The sequence below is a fragment of the Littorina saxatilis genome, linkage group LG7, assembly GCF_037325665.1.
Source record: "Littorina saxatilis isolate snail1 linkage group LG7, US_GU_Lsax_2.0, whole genome shotgun sequence".
Lineage (NCBI taxonomy): Eukaryota > Metazoa > Mollusca > Gastropoda > Littorinimorpha > Littorinidae > Littorina > Littorina saxatilis.
In genome coordinates, this window is record NC_090251.1 from 16,928,817 (window position 1) to 16,945,680 (window position 16,864).

Sequence of the window (16,864 nt, forward strand, 5' to 3'; positions counted from 1 at the left end):
TTGATGTAAAGAATAATCCTACAAAGTTTCAATCACATCCGATGAACTTTGTCAAAGATATAAAATGTCTAATTTTTCCTTTGACGCTGACCTGTGACCTTGAAAAAGGTCAAAGGTCAACGAAACCATCGTTAAAGTGTAGAGGTCATTGGAGGTCACGACTAAACAAAATATGAGCCCGATCGCTTTGATAGTTTCCGAGAAAAGATATAAAATGTCTAATTTTTCCTTTGACGCTGACCTGTGACCTTGAAAAAGGTCAAAGGTCAACGAAACCATCGTTAAAGTGTAGAGGTCATTGGAGGTCACGACTAAACAAAATATGAGCCCGATCGCTTTGATAGTTTCCGAGAAAAGTCCAACGTTAAGGTGGTGTCTACGGACGGCCGGCCGTCCGGCCGGCCGGACAGACTAACACTGACCGATTACATAGTCACTTTTTCTCAAGTGACTCAATAATGTATAATATAGAAAAACTCTTACGAAAAAGCAAAACAAAACACAAAACCATCCAAATGTCAAAGAAACTCCCACTCTTTCTCTCGCAGCATTTTTACAAAGCCACTCTCTCTCCATCACATAAACAAAACATTTTCCTTCAGTAAATGGTGTCAACTATTTAAACATCATTCCTAATGGAAATTCAAATAATTTCTCATCTTAAGTAAAATCGAAAGCAGTTTTTGTTGCGATAAGTTCACTTAATGAATTACGAATGTATCATCTTTGGAGTCTCATTTATACAAAATAAACTTAAAACAAAATAAAAATCGGGTTTGCTATCAATACTTCACTTGTCAATGATCTATCACATTTTTCGTTCAATAAATATTCCAACGCATCTCAGCTGTGACTTCCCAAATTCACTTCAAACCTACTACCTATCCTAACTTCACTTCATCTCTTTAACACCTTAATTTGAGAAAACGCAAAACTTAACACAGCGATTTAATGATGCCTCTCCGAGGTAAACTTGAGGGGCCTGGTAGCGTTTGTGGTCGTGGCCGCAAAACCAACGCGGTTGTTGCCCTGGTCAAACTCGGTGTAATACGGGCCGATGAAAACATCTCCCAGAATCCACAGAGGTCCCATAGGGGCTGGGACATCGAGACCGATAAAGCCACTGAGGCAGATGGTCTGACCGAACTCCGAGACCTGCAAAAACAGTGGGGTTGTGCAGGTTTTGAACGAGGGTGTGGATGGGCAGAAAAGCATGGTGCAGGGTTATAATAAAACATCATTTGAGAGAAAAATGTGGAATAAGACATGGTTGTAAACAGAAAGATGGGAAACAAATTTCATGTCATCAATGTTTGTAAACAGAGGAAAACAAGGAGTGTAACTGTAAGCTGATGTGAGAAATTATTATTAATCAACATCATAATGTAAAGACTCCTCAAGAATCTGTGTTCACCAATCTGCCCAGATCCTTTGTTTTACTACTGAACCACAACTGTTTGTGTGCTGTGATTTGGAAAAGATGGTGGGGGAGGGGGTTGGTGGGGGGGAAGGCAGGCACAAGGGGCAAAATGTTTCTTTATGCAATGCTTCTACGTCTGTAACTCATGTTAATCACAATTTGTTCGCGCGGCTTAATATTATAATAATCAAGGTTGGATAGAAATCAAACTGTCTGAAAACTTGCGCTATCATTTTTCGCCTATCTTTCTACATCTTGAAAAATTGTACAGGTCTTTCAAACAAAAAGAGAGATGGATGAAAAAACTTAGATGGTAAAAACCATCAGGATGATCATAAAGTTAAAATCATCACGATTCTGACAAATGGATGGGGAAAGTTGGTAACTTTGAAGTTAAAACCTGTATTTTCTGCAAAGAATGGGTTAGATTTAAAGTTTTAAACTGTGTTCTCTGAGGGTAATGGGTTAGATTTGTAGTTTTGAACGGTATTCTCTGAGAGAAACAAGTTAGATTTGGAGTTTTGAACGGTATTCTCTGAGAGAAACGAGTTAGATTTGGAGTTTTGAACGGTATTCTCTGAGAGAAATGAGTTAGATTTGGGGTTTTAAACGGTATTCTCTGAGGGGAAGTGGTTAGATTTGGAGTTTTGAAATGTGTAGGATTTGGGTAGGTTAGCACTCAGGAGGATAACGAGGCAACACTGGAATCGTTACTTACGGTAAGCACGTATTGAGCACCAGTCAATGCAAACTTTTTGCCGCCCAGGGTAAATGTGATCACAGGCAGGGAAGGAATCTTGCTGCAGTCAACAGTGTACTGAAAAGAGAGAAGGCATTGTTATAGTTATAATTATTTATACTTTATCATCCCAACACTAAAAAACTCTGTTCACTCTCATTCCACGTGAAACATTGAAAGCCTGGACGGATCTGAGGTGATTTACACCTTTTACAGACAAAGACATTTCTTTTTCTTCTGTGTTCGTAGGGCTGAAACTCTCACACACACTTATTTTGTGTGTGCAGAAGTGGATTTAAATGCATATGCCAACCACCCCCACCTCAATCTAGAAACGTCATGCTCCATTTACGGGGGAATACATGCTGCACATTTTTGTGTTTCTGAAACCCACGAAAGTCTGACGTGGAATACAGGATCTTCTTTGTGCGTATTTGATCTCATGCTTGTGTGCACATGAGGGATAAGGCACTAACTAGCAGGTCTGCACATAAGTTTGCCTGGGAGATCACAGAAATCTCCACTTTAAACCCACCAAGCAAGCAAGAATCCCGAACCTTCTGATTTGGAGGCTGAGGCACAAGGCTTCAGAGCCCATCCGGATGGATTTTCAAATGAACAGTCTATCCCTATCATGCATCTTGTTATACTTTTTCGTTCATGAGCTGATACTCCAACGTTCACTCATGTTTTTGCACCAGTGGGTTTTTACGTGTATGACCGTTTTTACCCCGCCATTCAGGCAGCCATACGCCGCTTTCGGGGGAAGCATGCTGAGTAATTTCGTGTTTCTATAACCCACCAAACTCTGACATGGATTACAGGATCTTTTCCGTGCACACTTGGTCTTGTGCTAGCGTGTACACATGAAGGGGGATAAGGCAATAACAGGTCTGCACATAAGTTTGCCTATTGGATCACAGAAATCTCCAACCTTAAGGTGAAGGTAAAGTAAACTTACTTTTTGCATCTTTGTTTCTTGAGGCTGAGGCTCTTACCACAAGGCCACAGCGCCCATCCCGAAGGAATTTAAAACGCACAGTCTATCCATGATTGTTTCTCACCTCTCCTGCAGCCAGAGGCGTGGCTCCGATGGCCTGGTTGAGAGCGGTGACCTCAGAGGTGGGTCCAGCGATGAGAGAGGTACCGGTGTCAGCGATGGCCTGGCAGCCTCCCTTGCAGAACTCCTGAGATCCTCCCACAGACACACTGCACACACAGGACACAAAGTCACTCTTGTATAACATTAGCCTCAGGCCACTGACTATTCATAGGTTATAGTACATATTGTGATCTGTTGAGCAGCCAGAGTGGCCTTTTTAACAATGTTCCCTACCCTCAACCTTGTTTTAGAACATTATTCCCTCCCTTCAAGCTCTACAGAAACACACAAATGCTTTTTATCTTGCATTGTTGCATAGCACTAGCTTGACAGCTGGAGCAAGGTGTTATCGGAAAAGTTACGGGAACGCCCAACAAGGTCCTGCACACGAGGTCAGCTACGGTAATGAACACAATTGCAAACTTTGCCCATAATAAAAAAAATCAATCTGCTATGGTCACTTTTTCCTCATTTATGATGTCCGAGGGCTTTTGCTCTTTGCTGTATATATGAAGTTTGTGACAGAGAAAGTGCGGGACTGTGTGCATGTATCTCTGCTGACCTTGACCCATCCCACATGAAAGCCCGAACAGAACTTGAGGTGATTTACCTCTGTTGTACCATCATCAAAAATCTGAGAAAAATAGGTCTCATACTGGATGGTCTTACACCGGGTCAAAGACACACAGAAACAAGGAACCTACCCGTCCATCTTGATCTGCCAGTACCCCTCCTTGGTGACGGGCAGGTAGGTGAAGTTGCCAGAGTATTTCTTGGGGTCACTGCCTCCCAGGATCAGCTCTCCTCCCTCCGATGCCTTGGGGTCTCTGGTGAAAAGAATTGCACAAGTAAGAAATCTCTTAGCATTGGTAAGAAAAAAAATTGCACAGGTCAAAAAAACAAAGTGCACAGGCAAGAAATTGTTTTTGCACAAGGTAAGAATTTGTTTGCACAGGTAAGAAAACAAATTGCACAGGTAAGAAAATATATTGCAGTGAAAAATATACAGGCAAGCTTGCAGCTCTAACTGTATGGTTTTATCTACTTGTTTGTTTGTTTGTTTATTTGTTGCTTAACGTCCAGCCGACTACGCAGAGCCATATCAGGACGAGGAAGGGGGGGATGAAGGGGGCCACTTGTCAAGCGATTCCTGTTTACAAATGCACTAACCCATTACTTGTGTCCCAGCAGGCTTTAGTAAAACTAAATTAATACCTACTGGAAGATTACCAGTTTCCAGTATGTTAAAATAGGCTTAACCTATCTACTGCTGGACTTACATCAGAACACTAACAGATTAAACTATACATGAATCGCGAGACAAGCGGCAAGAGAAGAGATTTTTGGAAAAAATACAGGTGAATGAGCAAGAAGGCAGAAAAAAGAAAAGAATTCATGAAGAAAAAGAGAGCATGACAGGAAAGAGGAACCAAAAATCTACCTAACAGCAAACTAGAAAGCTCCTGCGGTTCCAAAAACAGGAGGGGCTTTTAATTTCATAACCGCAGTGCCCCACTGCGGGATTTTATCTACTTGCAATGTATATACTTCACATAGATAAAAAAGTCTATTCAAATAATTAATCTAAACGACATGAAATACTATCAACGAGGAATATTCATGGGTATGATTTTGATTATCATGGACCTAGTAATGTTAGTGTTCAGAGTACAACATTTTTGAGGCCATTTTCCCATGTCATCAGTAATGTTTCAAGAACACTAACAACAACCTGGACTAAAGTATGTATAGGTTCAAATCTTCTGGCTACAGACATTTTTTCAGCCAAAAGACATCTAGCATGTCAAAACTATCAGACTGTCAACCGGCTAAGGGTCAGACCAAAAGACATCTAGCATGTCAAAACTATCAGACTGTCAACCGGCTAAGGGTCAGACCAAAAGACATCTAGCATGTCAAAACTATCAGACTGTCAACCGGCTAAGGGTCAGACCAAAAGACATCTAGCATGTCAAAACTATCAGACTGTCAACCGGCTAAGGGTCAGACCAAAAGACATCTAGCATGTCAAAACTATCAGACTGTCAACCGGCTAAGGGTCAGACCAAAAGACATCTAGCATGTCAAAACTATCAGACTGTCAACCGGCTAAGGGTCAGACCAAAAGACATCTAGCATGTCAAAACTATCAGACTGTCAACCGGCTAAGGGTCAGACCAATATGCCAGATCAAAAAAGTATGCCCCAGTGACCAACACTTAATATATTCCCTTGTACCATTGTACTCTACAAAAATCATGTATTCTTAATTTATCATTATTATCCTTATCAACCTTGGAAGAAGACAAATCCATCCAAACCTGTCAAGGTAGAAGGAGAAAGCTGGCTGGGCGACCAAGCCCTGCGCTACAGCGTTGTCGAAAGGGGGCATGACTCCGTCCACAGAGATGGTCTTGTAGCCCAGTCCCAGGATTCCGTCAAACTTCGCGGCAACGAAGGTGATGCCCGGCTGCTGGGTGGCCTCAGCGAAGGTCTGCTTCTTAATCTGCATGCTGCCGATCTGTGGATGATTAACAAGTAAGTGCTTGTTACTTCATTGACTTCTGCGTTCCTGAGCTTTTTACCTGCAGGGTCACCTTATGATTGTCAAACAGCAGCTTGTTACTTCATAATCATAGACTTCTTCTTCTGCGTTCCTGAGCTTTTTACCTGCAGGGTCACATTATGATTGTCAAACGGCAGCTTGTTACTTCATAATCATAGACTTCTTCTTCTGCGTTCCTGAGCTTTTTACCTGCAGGGTCACATTATGATTGTCAAACAGCAGCTTGTTACTTCATAATCATAGACTTCTTCTGCGTTCCTGAGCTTTTTACCTGCAGGGTCACATTATGATTGTCAAACAGCAGCTTGTTACTTCATAATCATAGACTTCTTCTGCGTTCCTGAGCTTTTTACCTGCAGGGTCACATTATGATTGTCAAACAGCAGCTTGTTACTTCATAATCATAGACTTCTTCTTCTGCGTTCCTGAGCTTTTTACCTGCAGGGTCACCTTATGGTGAGAGTTTTTGTTCCTCATAATTTTAGACTTCTTCTTCTGCGTTCCTGAGCTTTTTACCTGCAGGGTCACCTTATGGTGAGAGTTTTTGTTCCTCACTGAATTTTACCCTGCCACATGGGACAACAAAAAATGCAACACTAGAGAAAACACACATGTTGATACAAACAGAAACACTAGAGAAACCAACAGGAACACTAGAGAAAACAAACGATGAAACAAGCAAAAATAGAGTCTAGCAATGGATTAGCTGGTAACATCACTCAAGCTCCAGAGTAGCAGACAACGATTAATATACACACTCACACACACACACACACACATGATAAAACATAAAACAAAGATCAGCTTACAGTGAGGGTGTCGGTGCTGAGGAATCCAGTCAGACTGCCAGTGCCATATTGGATGGAGAAGACAGTGCCGTTAGCAACGTAGGTGTTGGACTTAGTGCTGTCGTATTTGTTGTGAAGCACTGAAACAAGCAGCAAAGTACATTTTTCATTTTTTTGTAATTATGTCATGCTTTGGCGAATAATTCAAATTATATGATTATGTTAAAAGATGAATTTCCCCCACAACTGTCTTTACCTGGTTGAAAAATATGCATTTTTATGAATTTTGTAGCGTGTCGAAGTGACATGTTCGCCTGCAATCACAACTCGCTTGACCCCTACCCGGTATAACAGTTTATGAAAAGGTAAAAACAGAAAACGGTTAAATAATATGCACTTATCATATAGCCAGTAAAATATCTTCCACGAATCTGTTTTCCTTTTTAATGTACCATATCTGGTTCATATTTTACGACAATTTGAAAATGACGAAAAATCACTAGCAACAGTAGGCGCGAATGATTTGCGTTTCTTTCGTCGCCTACTGTACATTAGTGATTTAGTTGCTTCACCGAAAATGGTAATTTCTTACACTTAGTCATGATCCAGCAACCATATGGTAATTTTCAGGTAAATAGTTGATAAAATCACCAAACCATTGCCCCCTCAAATCCTTTGACCTGTTGCACATGTTGCTTCTTTTTATGCAATGATGGTCCTCTTGCTCAGATCCGACAGCTAGCTGTTTCTTGGCGCAGGGTAGATTAGAATCATGGTAACTCTGAACGCTGTTAGACAAAAATGCATCTGTCTGGCACTGCAAACCAGTCAGTGCTGTCAATCAACAAGCAACACTAATACTCACAGCAGGCGATATCGGTGAGCTTGCATTTCTTAGAGGGCACCCACAGGTTGGAAGAGCCGGTGTCAAACACCACCTTGAAGTTCTGCTCTGGTGATCCCAGTCCGATAACACCATAGTACTGAGCCTGTTGCATAAAAACACGTCACAATAAATATTTTCCACCTTTGGTTATGTGTCCATTGGGACCCTCTGCGTCAATGCTCGCCACGAGGGCCAGCACACAATTGAAACTTGAAAAATGTTATTATGGTCAATGCACACAGCTATACATGTATGATTTATTATAACTCTGTAGGTTTAAATTTAACGGTTTTGCTTTCCAGTGTCCCTGAAGGCAAAAGTGAAAGCCGACTTGCGATTATAAAAATACAGACCTCAGATGCCTTCACACGCTTCTGACAGCGGATCTGATACACAAAGGGAGGTAAGCGCTCTAAATGCATACGACGTGTAATGCGAGTAATTGAGCGTTATTCGGAACCAGTCTCCTGAGAGAATTACAAGCATTGAAATGAACAAGCGATTTTCATGCTACTCTATAACACACGTCGTACGCATTTAGAGCGATTACTTCCCTTTCTCTATCAGATCTCTAGACAGCGCTCTGCCTCATTTGTGTAAGATTCTCACAGATGGTTGGGAAAAAAAATCTAAATAATCATAAGATGCAACAACATTTCAGTTTGGGTTGCTGGAATGTCAACTTACATCCATGTAATTGGAGAGAGGCTCTGGCGTAGGTCCTGCTTGTCCATTGAAGCTCAGCAGGCTGTACTTCTGTCGGAGAGAGTTGATGCTGTTGCCAACTTCTAGGAGAGACCTTCTGGTTGACTGCATGCGATGCAGCTTGATTCTGAAAGACATAATGATGATGCAAATAAGGTTAGTATGCAGTCATACCTAATACTAATAGAACACTGCCCCTGCAAACACCAACTTCAGTTAAGTAAACACTGAAAATTAAAAAGACAGCAGAGGAATTGCTTCTTTATAGTATCCCAGAGGTTGGAATAAAATACCAGACAAACTTATCTTTGACATATTGTTCTCTAAAATCAAGCTCTCTACCTAGCCCAGACCTGTTTACCCTTACAATTACATTGACCCATGATGAAGATTTGAAGGAAAATGAGGAAGATTTTCCACTTCATGAGGAAGATTTTTTTTAAAGCCACAAACTCGCTCTAAAGCAATAAAACGCTCTTTTTTTTCATAATTTGCTGTGTGCAAAGAAGTGATAAAAGGAGCTGCCCAGAACCGGGTGCGTTGGCGAAGAGTTGTTGCGGCCCTATGCTCCACAGGGAGTCTACAGGAATAAGTCAAGTAAGTCAAAGAAGTGATAAACTTAATTCTACATTACATGATAGCGTCATTGTATATTTGAGATGTAGTTTTTGGAGAAAGCAAATAGAAAGAAAAAAGTGATCAATTTCCTGGAAACCGTCAAGTCCGGATACTTCTTTGAGTAATCTTCTTTCCACTTCTGATAATAGATTCTCTTCTTCTTTGCCCCACACGCACTATCGCGCTCTTCATCATCAGTTTCGTGTCGGTGTCGGTCCTTTCTTTTTTGAGGCATTTTGCAAAAGGACACCAACAGGCAACACGTGTAACCAAAGTCCCGGAAGAAGACACCGTTCTAACCGGAAATGGACGAAAGACGTCTTAATACTGAGAAAACTATCGCAACTTTTTACCGAAAACATCACAAATATTTTTTCTGAGAAATCGCGCCAAATTGCGGAAGACTTCAAGCAGTGCGCGGACAAGCGGAAAATTGATCTTAAATCCGTAAAACTTCCGCCCATTCCGTAAGAGTAAACAGGTCTGCTAGCCCCCAGTAAATCATCCACCCAAATCAACTGCTGAGTTGTCTGTATAGATTAATAAATTATCTGTCTGTATAAATAAATTAATGGAAGGAATAAAGTACTTCTCTTACAACAGACATGCTTTCATATCTAATGTATATATATATACTGTCAATAGCATGTGGTATGTAAAGTATTGGTATCAACCTACTGCATTCTAATAAAGAATATTTATGTACTGCGCCAACCATGATGTGACAATTCAAACCCCCCCGTAAAATCTGTCACCAATTTTCATGAGCGCCGAAAAGTATTTTAAATGGAATTTTCTTCTCTACATGAGCACTACAATAGATCACCCTAAAACTCCTTTGCAAATACACGCTGTTATTGCAAGTCAACCGTGACCATCAACAAAAAGGTTGGCTCAAAACCATGCCGAGTGATACTGTAATAGCAGACCTGCCAACCCTTGCGAAGACATGAAAGTAGCAATTTAGAATTTCTTGGAATTGTTAGCGTGGCAAATGGTGTTTAAATGTAGCGTTTTCTAAACTGTTTTTCCACGTCCGCATTTATGCCATCTTGCACAAGATAAAGTTTCATAAGAATGTAGGAACATAAAATGCCCATTAGAGAGTTTCTGCGGTGCCACATGTGTGTGTGTGTCTGTGTGTGTGTCTGTGTGTGTGTGTGTGTGTGGTGTGGTGTGGTTGAGCAGTATGAATGTGGCGGACGTGCCTGTCTGGAGTACTTTGGGTGTTTTACTTCGTATGTTTTGTTATTTGTTTTTTACGGTTGTTGTCATGTTGTTTTAAGAGCAGATGAACCACAATTTTCCATCTATTGTAATTAATTGTATGGACAATAAATGATCTTATGTCTTATGTCACTTTTCAGTGTAGACAATGTTTTATGACCTATTTTGTAAACCGCTACAGGGAGTGGGAAGCAGAAAGGAGTACCAGGACTTGCAAAAAAGAGAAAACTGTTGCATGCTTGTGATTATTCTTTTCAGCGTAGCAATCTTTAGCTTGACATAGCAGCTGCTCTTAAAACGTAGCATGCTACGCTTGAAGGCGCAGCAGTTAGCAGCTCTGTTACAGATAGTGACAAAGAAGAAAATAAGTCATGTTCTTGTTAACCAGTCAGTGCACTGATTCGTGTGATTCTGAGTCAGATAATATGTATACTGAATACAAAGGCACCCTTCATACTATTACTCACACTTCTAGTGACACAGAGGGCATGTGCGTACTGAACTCTGCAATCTAGTTCAGCAACCTGTAACGCGTTGCAATGTTGCACTAATTGAGTGCATTTGTTATCATGTGGAAGTCATTCATTAAAATGTATCATGTGCCCATGTCATGTCAGAGCACAGGCCTCCACAAAAAGATAAGTACAGCACAATGAAACAGATTCGTGTGTTCGAATCAAAGATGGTTTTTTTCTTCTTTGTTCTCTCACTCGGACTCAGTTCAGAAAAAAACACACGTCTCGGGGCTGTTTGGTTCTGCACTTTTAAAACTGTGCTCAATAACTCTAATAGTAATCAATATTTTTTACGGTTTGAACAATCAAGCAATCTTTTTTCAATTCAAGAGTTGTTCCCTTCACTTGCTCCACAACAAGCAGCGATAAAGAATATTTTCTTCATATACGTACATGTAAATAGGCAGTTGGTAGTCAAAATGCTGACTGAACAGAAATGATGGGGGAAGGACTGGGACAGGTAGCTGTGATTTACCACACACCAAAGACAGTGCGTAGAGCTCTACAAAAAAGTGCACCTCATCCCCTAACTGCGCATCCCTGCGTCCTATACGCAATGTTTGTGATAATGTTTGATAGTGTAACTAGTTATACATTGATATGTGTGCGATTGCACTGTAAATAATGTTAATGTTATGTTGTATTTTCTTCCAATGATTGTACATTGCTTTTGAGCATTAGGTTGTCCTGGATACATGCGCTTTAGAAATACGTATTATGCATTATTTTTATTATTACTACACGCCCAAGAAGCCGAAAACTCCACTAAAATCTACTGAAGGAGGTCCTGTGACGCACTAAATTTGTGCAATATTGCGTATCATCGCTACTGATGTAATCGTCCGCTTGGTTCCGTACAGAATAGACAAGAATGTTTGTCATTTAATTTAATTCATTATCTCAATGCTGGGAAATTTGGGTCGCTTCCTTTTAATGGAAAGCTAGCAGCAACAATAGGTGTGTGCACTTATGGCAGAATGACTGAGGTCTTGTATGTGCCACTGTGGAGACACGGGGGTGGGACATGGATATCGTCTCTGAGTCTGCACATAAAGTTGACCACTGTCCGTCCCGGCCGGGATTCGAACCCCTGACCCTAGGATCACAAGTCTAGTGCTCTACCAACTGAGCTACCCCCCCCCCCCCCCCACCAAGAATATAACTTGGCTTACGAGGAATTCAGGAAATGTCCTGCCATATCTCTACCGACCAAAATTTGTGAAGGTCTCTGAGAACTGCCACAAGTCCTCCCAGTTTTGGGACCCTCTAAAATTCCACTGAGGGGGTCATTGGACCCCTTAAAAATAATAATTGCGGGTCCCAGGACCCTCCAGGTAGAGCGTCAGTGGGGAGCCATGTCTTACTGTCTACACACTCATCCTATAATGGCTGTAACTATGCAAGATATGATTTCACTCCACCCTTTTTCTATTGATTTTCTTTTCTTCTGTTTTGCAATACAAATAGATATATACATGAACATGTATATATCTCTTTTCATCGTCTGCTACTGCCAAAAGATAAATGAAGGTTAGACAAAACAGGTGACAGAAAAATACTGATGGAGCTCGATATCAGACTGTACCGCAGGACACCAATTTCCTAGGATTTTTCCCCCCACTGTCATCTCTCTGATGCAGGTGTCGATCGCAAGACAATTTATCCTGGACCGCCAACTAGCTCTCTCTCCGCTCTTTCTCTCTATTACGAGGTAGCGCCTCTCGCATTTAGGAACTTATGCTTACATGGCCTTTCAGAAATCAGGGGGACGTCATATCCGGTGTCGATTGTAAACATGGACGAAGTTGCCAAGTTAAGTTCTGAAAATGCTAAAATAAACTCGGCAAAAGTGCATATGGAACATGGTTTTCGATGAGTTTTGTTAAGTTTAGTTTGGAGTTTTGGAAAATCCAGTTCATTGTCACCTCCCATTGTCACAAATAACTGGAGCGTGCTTTCTTTTCACTGTCTTCGAATCGCTGGCCTTTCAAACCAGACGTGACGCGCCCCTGAAAGTCGAGAGTCTTAACCTCGAAGGGTCACGTGACGAGTTGGCTGTCCAGGCTATTTGTGACCCTCCACCACGGAATGAGTCACATGTCACCTTTGCATGATTTTCATATTTTTACATTTTCCTACAAAGTTTTCTATGCTCTATCCTGTGGTGAAACCCGTTTTAGAAAAGAGCGAAAACGGTTTGAGTTATAAGCCTGTGACTAAGGTGACCCTCACACTGTTACCAGACACTCCCTGGACTTACATTAAGCCTTACGCAGAACCGCGCGAGGTGACATGCGACTCATTTCGTGGTGGAGGGTCACATTTGATTTGGTCTATGCCTTACTTGAGCGGCGGTCACGTGATCCCTGTAAAAGACATATTTAATCCAAAAGGTGATCCTGAAGGTTAAGTGAACGGTCTTAACTGGCATATTCAGTTTTAATTAAATGACACAGGAATAAATGCTTTAAAAGTTTAATTGGGGTTTGAAATTTGTTGCAATAATTTTTTGGCCAACTTTATATTAGCACCCTCTGCCAAGAAGAGAAATCACATGTAGTCTTGCTGCACGGCAATCCAAGCTGACCTGCACTAGTATTACTAAGCTGATAAGTAATACCAGTTAACAGATTCAGACATGACTGTCAAAACAGGCGTTGCCCTTACATGTTGCCTCTTCACCATATCTACGACCTTTGTGACAATACTTTGCTTGAATGGCAAGTTCACACTCTTGATGCTATTGTGATAGGATTAATCCTTCAATGATTACAATAGGATCAATATAGGCCAAAGATTTCTGGAGTATTGATGTCAATCAGTTAACACCAGACCTTCAGACAGATAGTGAGATAGTCAGATACCCATATGATTTCACCTGACCTTTGCCAAGATTATCACAAGACAGCACTTCATAAACCGCTAACCACCTAGACTGTCCCAGTTGGGTGAAGACAGTCACCTTTTAGTTTTACACTTCTGAAAACACAGACTATGAAGTGTGCATGCAGTCTGAATCTGAAAGAATTTGAAGTGGTGAACAAAGTGCCTTGTTCAGAGTTGACAATAAATGAATAATTTCATTTCAAACACAAAGTAATGCAACATATACTGATATAGACTTTATCTAGTTAGTTTTCGTAACAAAGGGCTTGTGGTGTAATTACCATCTGAAACAAACCCCCCTGGAATTTACATTAGCACACGCATGCACCTGCAGTGACTGTACATTGTCACTGACTTGGTTCTTACAACACATGCTTCTCAACAGTGCAGTACATGTATTATTACTAGTCAAGTTAGTGTATTAAGTCTGGCACTCAATGCAGGTTTGAGTCCAAGGTTTAGTAATAGTACAGTAACACTAACAGTAACGCTGATGGGGTCTATGTCGACCAAAAGAGTGGGATTCCCTGTAGGTGGAGTTCCTGGAGGGGGATTCCCTGTATACAGGGAATACCACAGGATTTAGTTCCTGTAGCGTGTCGCTGAAAGTCACGTGATGCTTGGCGACATCGGTAGAATTTGATGTTTTTCAATATGTTTTGATATTTCTTAGAAATTCGAGTGTGGTTTGCAAGTTTTATTGAAAAACTCCACCCTGTGGGATTCCCTGTGTACAGGGAATCCCCCTCCAGGAACTCCACCTACAGGGAACCCCACTCTTTTGGTCGACATAGACCCCATCAGCAACAGTAACAGTAACATAATTTACTTTTTCTGCAACTTTATGACTATGTCAATTTTCGACATAGTTCTGAATTAACGACAGGAAGAGATGCCTATAATATAAATGTGTACACTGCATTGGGGTGTGCACGTTAAAGATCCCACGATTGACAAAAGGGTCTTTCCTGGCAAAATTGTATAGGCATAGATAAAAAATGTCCACCAAAGTACCCGTGTGACTTGGAATAATAGGCCGTGAAAAGTAGGATATGCGCCGAAATGGCTGCGATCTGCTGGTCGATGTGAATGCGTGAGGTATTGTGTAAAACATTCCATCTCACACGGCATAAATAGATCCCTGCGCCTTAGTCCGAGTCTGGAGATACGCGCGCGATATAAGGCTTCATAATAATGTTGGTTGTCTTTGACTCACATGCACTAGGCTTATCTTGTGAAACATTCAGTGTTACTCACTTACTGTTACCAGATTATTAAGCTGAAGATAGCACTTATACTTATAGTTATACCAGAGACTGTAGAGTATACTAAATAGGCCTCCTAAAAAAAGGCACAGCTGATCCAGGTTCTTTGGATGCTACACTAAAGTCAGTCCCCTTCTGGAAATACGTTCTCAACTATAAAAAGTACATGCCACTTTAAACTTTAACAAAAGAATTCTTCATTTATTTGCTCTACAATAATCTTCGAGCAAAAAGGATACCTATGCTAGGAAATGAAACAGGAATTTAACTGCAAAGCCTCACCATTTGTAAAGCAGTGTCATTGTGGTTTACTGTCAAAAATGACTGTTCGAATAATAACAGCACACATATCTTTTATTTTACCTGTGTAGTTTGGGTGGAACAGAAGCCGCATGGCTGCAGACAGCAGCAAAGATAACTGCACAAATCACAAACAACTTCATCTTTCTTCGATTCTTGTCCTCGACAGGTCGTCTGCGTGTTGTTTTGTAGTCTGCTAGGTTGGAACGCCTGATACTGATTGTGGCCCTGCGCCCTGGATGCTCAGTGAAAATAGACTGCCTTTGATAGGCTCAACGCTAAATATCCACACCGACTGTGAGGCCGCGTCACTCATGTGACTAGTCACATGACAATGAATATACTGGAATCGGTCGCATGTGACTTTCGATTTACGACTTACTGCACGTGAAGATCCAACCCTTGGATATGTGTCATGTGGAGCCCAACGTCACGCAAGCAGTAATACATTGTACCGCAGAAAGATATACCCTGGTTTAAGCAAACAAAGGTCAAAGCATTATTGTCATGTGAAATTCGAAAGGTTTCACCGAACTGTTAATTACCACCACCACCCCGGCCTGCACCACCAGTTTTTCACCACCACACCAGCACAACATATTATCATACAGCAGTCCCTCTCATGAACGGACACCCTTGGGCCATAGCAAAACTGTCCGTACATTGCAGGTGTCCGGTCACGGGAGGGGTGACCACAGCACCCCCTCCCCCATACACTCATCACAGAGACACACAAACAACAGGATTGAGTCTATGCTAATCACTTCTTGTGGCTACTAAACAATAAACTCCTAATACTTCTTTAAACGTTCTGTAAAAGTGATTTGTATGAAAAGTGTTGAAAAGAAGAGATAAAATAAATCCTCAAGGCAGTGAACACACTCACCATGCACTGACATACGAAAGCAGCCACACAAACACAGCACAGAGGAGCGTGTGCAGATGCTTTGCAAGAATAAGCTTGAAACCCAGTTTGAATAAATAGCAGCAGATAGAGCTGCATGTCATAATCATGTAATTTATTTTCATCTTGTCTGGCTTTATTGACTGCATGCCGATCATGTGGCATGGCAGTGACTTTTCACTCTTCAGTCGGAAATACACTGTACATAACACAGCTCCCACTCTCCCTCACTAATGCCTACTCCAAGCCGTGACAACTGATGCTTGGAAATTGTGTGGAAGAGTACACCTCTCTATTTCTCTCCAATGCTCTTCCTGCTGACATGCAGTGACACCTGACACCCCACAGAGTTTAGCCAGCTACCCCTTTCCCCCCCCCCCCCCCCCCCCCCCCCCCCCGCCTCCCTCTCTCTCTCACTCCCTCCAGCCATGTACTGTTGGGCTGTGGCCAGAGAGGTCAGCTCTAACTGTTCACTCAGAGCAAAACCAGTTGACTGTGTCGTAACTTTTGACACAGCAAGACAACTGAAGGGTTCACAGATTAGGCAACCGACTCACTGGTCAAGGCTGAGGGGAAACAAGAGTATCTTGTCAATGAAAGAGGTTACACACAGACACACGATGCTGAGAACTGTGGCCGGTTTTTCACTCTCTTTCGCTCAGGACCTTCATCGACTGTGGTTTCTGTTGTTTACGTCCAACAGACAAGAATAAAGAGCACAGTGCAGTTTCATGTTGGCATCTTCGCATGTACTCCACTCCTGACCAAAACTACCCCCCCCCCCCCCCCCTCCTGATGGGTACAGGTGCACTCAAGTTACCAGTGACTGTCGTCACGCCATTGCGGCTGTGATCTTTGCACCAAGAGCCGGACTGCTCTGTTATCGATTTTGTTGTGGTGAAAATTTGACGATGGTCTGTCCGTACATTGGAGGTATGACCTG

The 16,864-nt window shown here is 41.8% G+C and overlaps 1 protein-coding gene across 1 annotated transcript; it reads right to left on the reverse strand.

Annotated features, from left to right (window-relative positions):
* Nucleotides 1-452: 452 nt before the first annotated feature.
* LOC138970821 (lysosomal aspartic protease-like) lies at nucleotides 453-15,268 on the reverse strand. The gene is made up of 9 exons (XM_070343354.1): nucleotides 15,081-15,268; nucleotides 8,189-8,333; nucleotides 7,481-7,604; nucleotides 6,637-6,755; nucleotides 5,583-5,782; nucleotides 3,966-4,088; nucleotides 3,224-3,368; nucleotides 2,139-2,237; nucleotides 453-1,155 (listed from the first exon to the last, which is right to left on the reverse strand). Exons 1-9 carry the CDS (start codon nucleotides 15,158-15,160, stop codon nucleotides 949-951), a joined length of 1,242 nt encoding a protein of 413 aa, XP_070199455.1. The 5' UTR covers nucleotides 15,161-15,268; the 3' UTR covers nucleotides 453-948.
* Nucleotides 15,269-16,864: the final 1,596 nt, after the last annotated feature.

Excerpts from the sequence above, each read along its gene's own strand:
- LOC138970821 (XM_070343354.1), bottom strand. The coding sequence starts at position 15,160 with ATGAAGTTGTTTGTGATTTGTGCAGTTATCTTTGCTGCTGTCTGCAGC. Across the intron at positions 4,089-5,582 it reads TTCTCCTTCTACCTTGACAG|AGACCCCAAGGCATCGGAGG; the intron begins GTTTGGATGGAT and ends TCTTTTCACCAG. Across the intron at positions 3,369-3,965 it reads TGGCAGATCAAGATGGACGG|TGTGTCTGTGGGAGGATCTC; the intron begins GTAGGTTCCTTG and ends CTGTGTGTGCAG.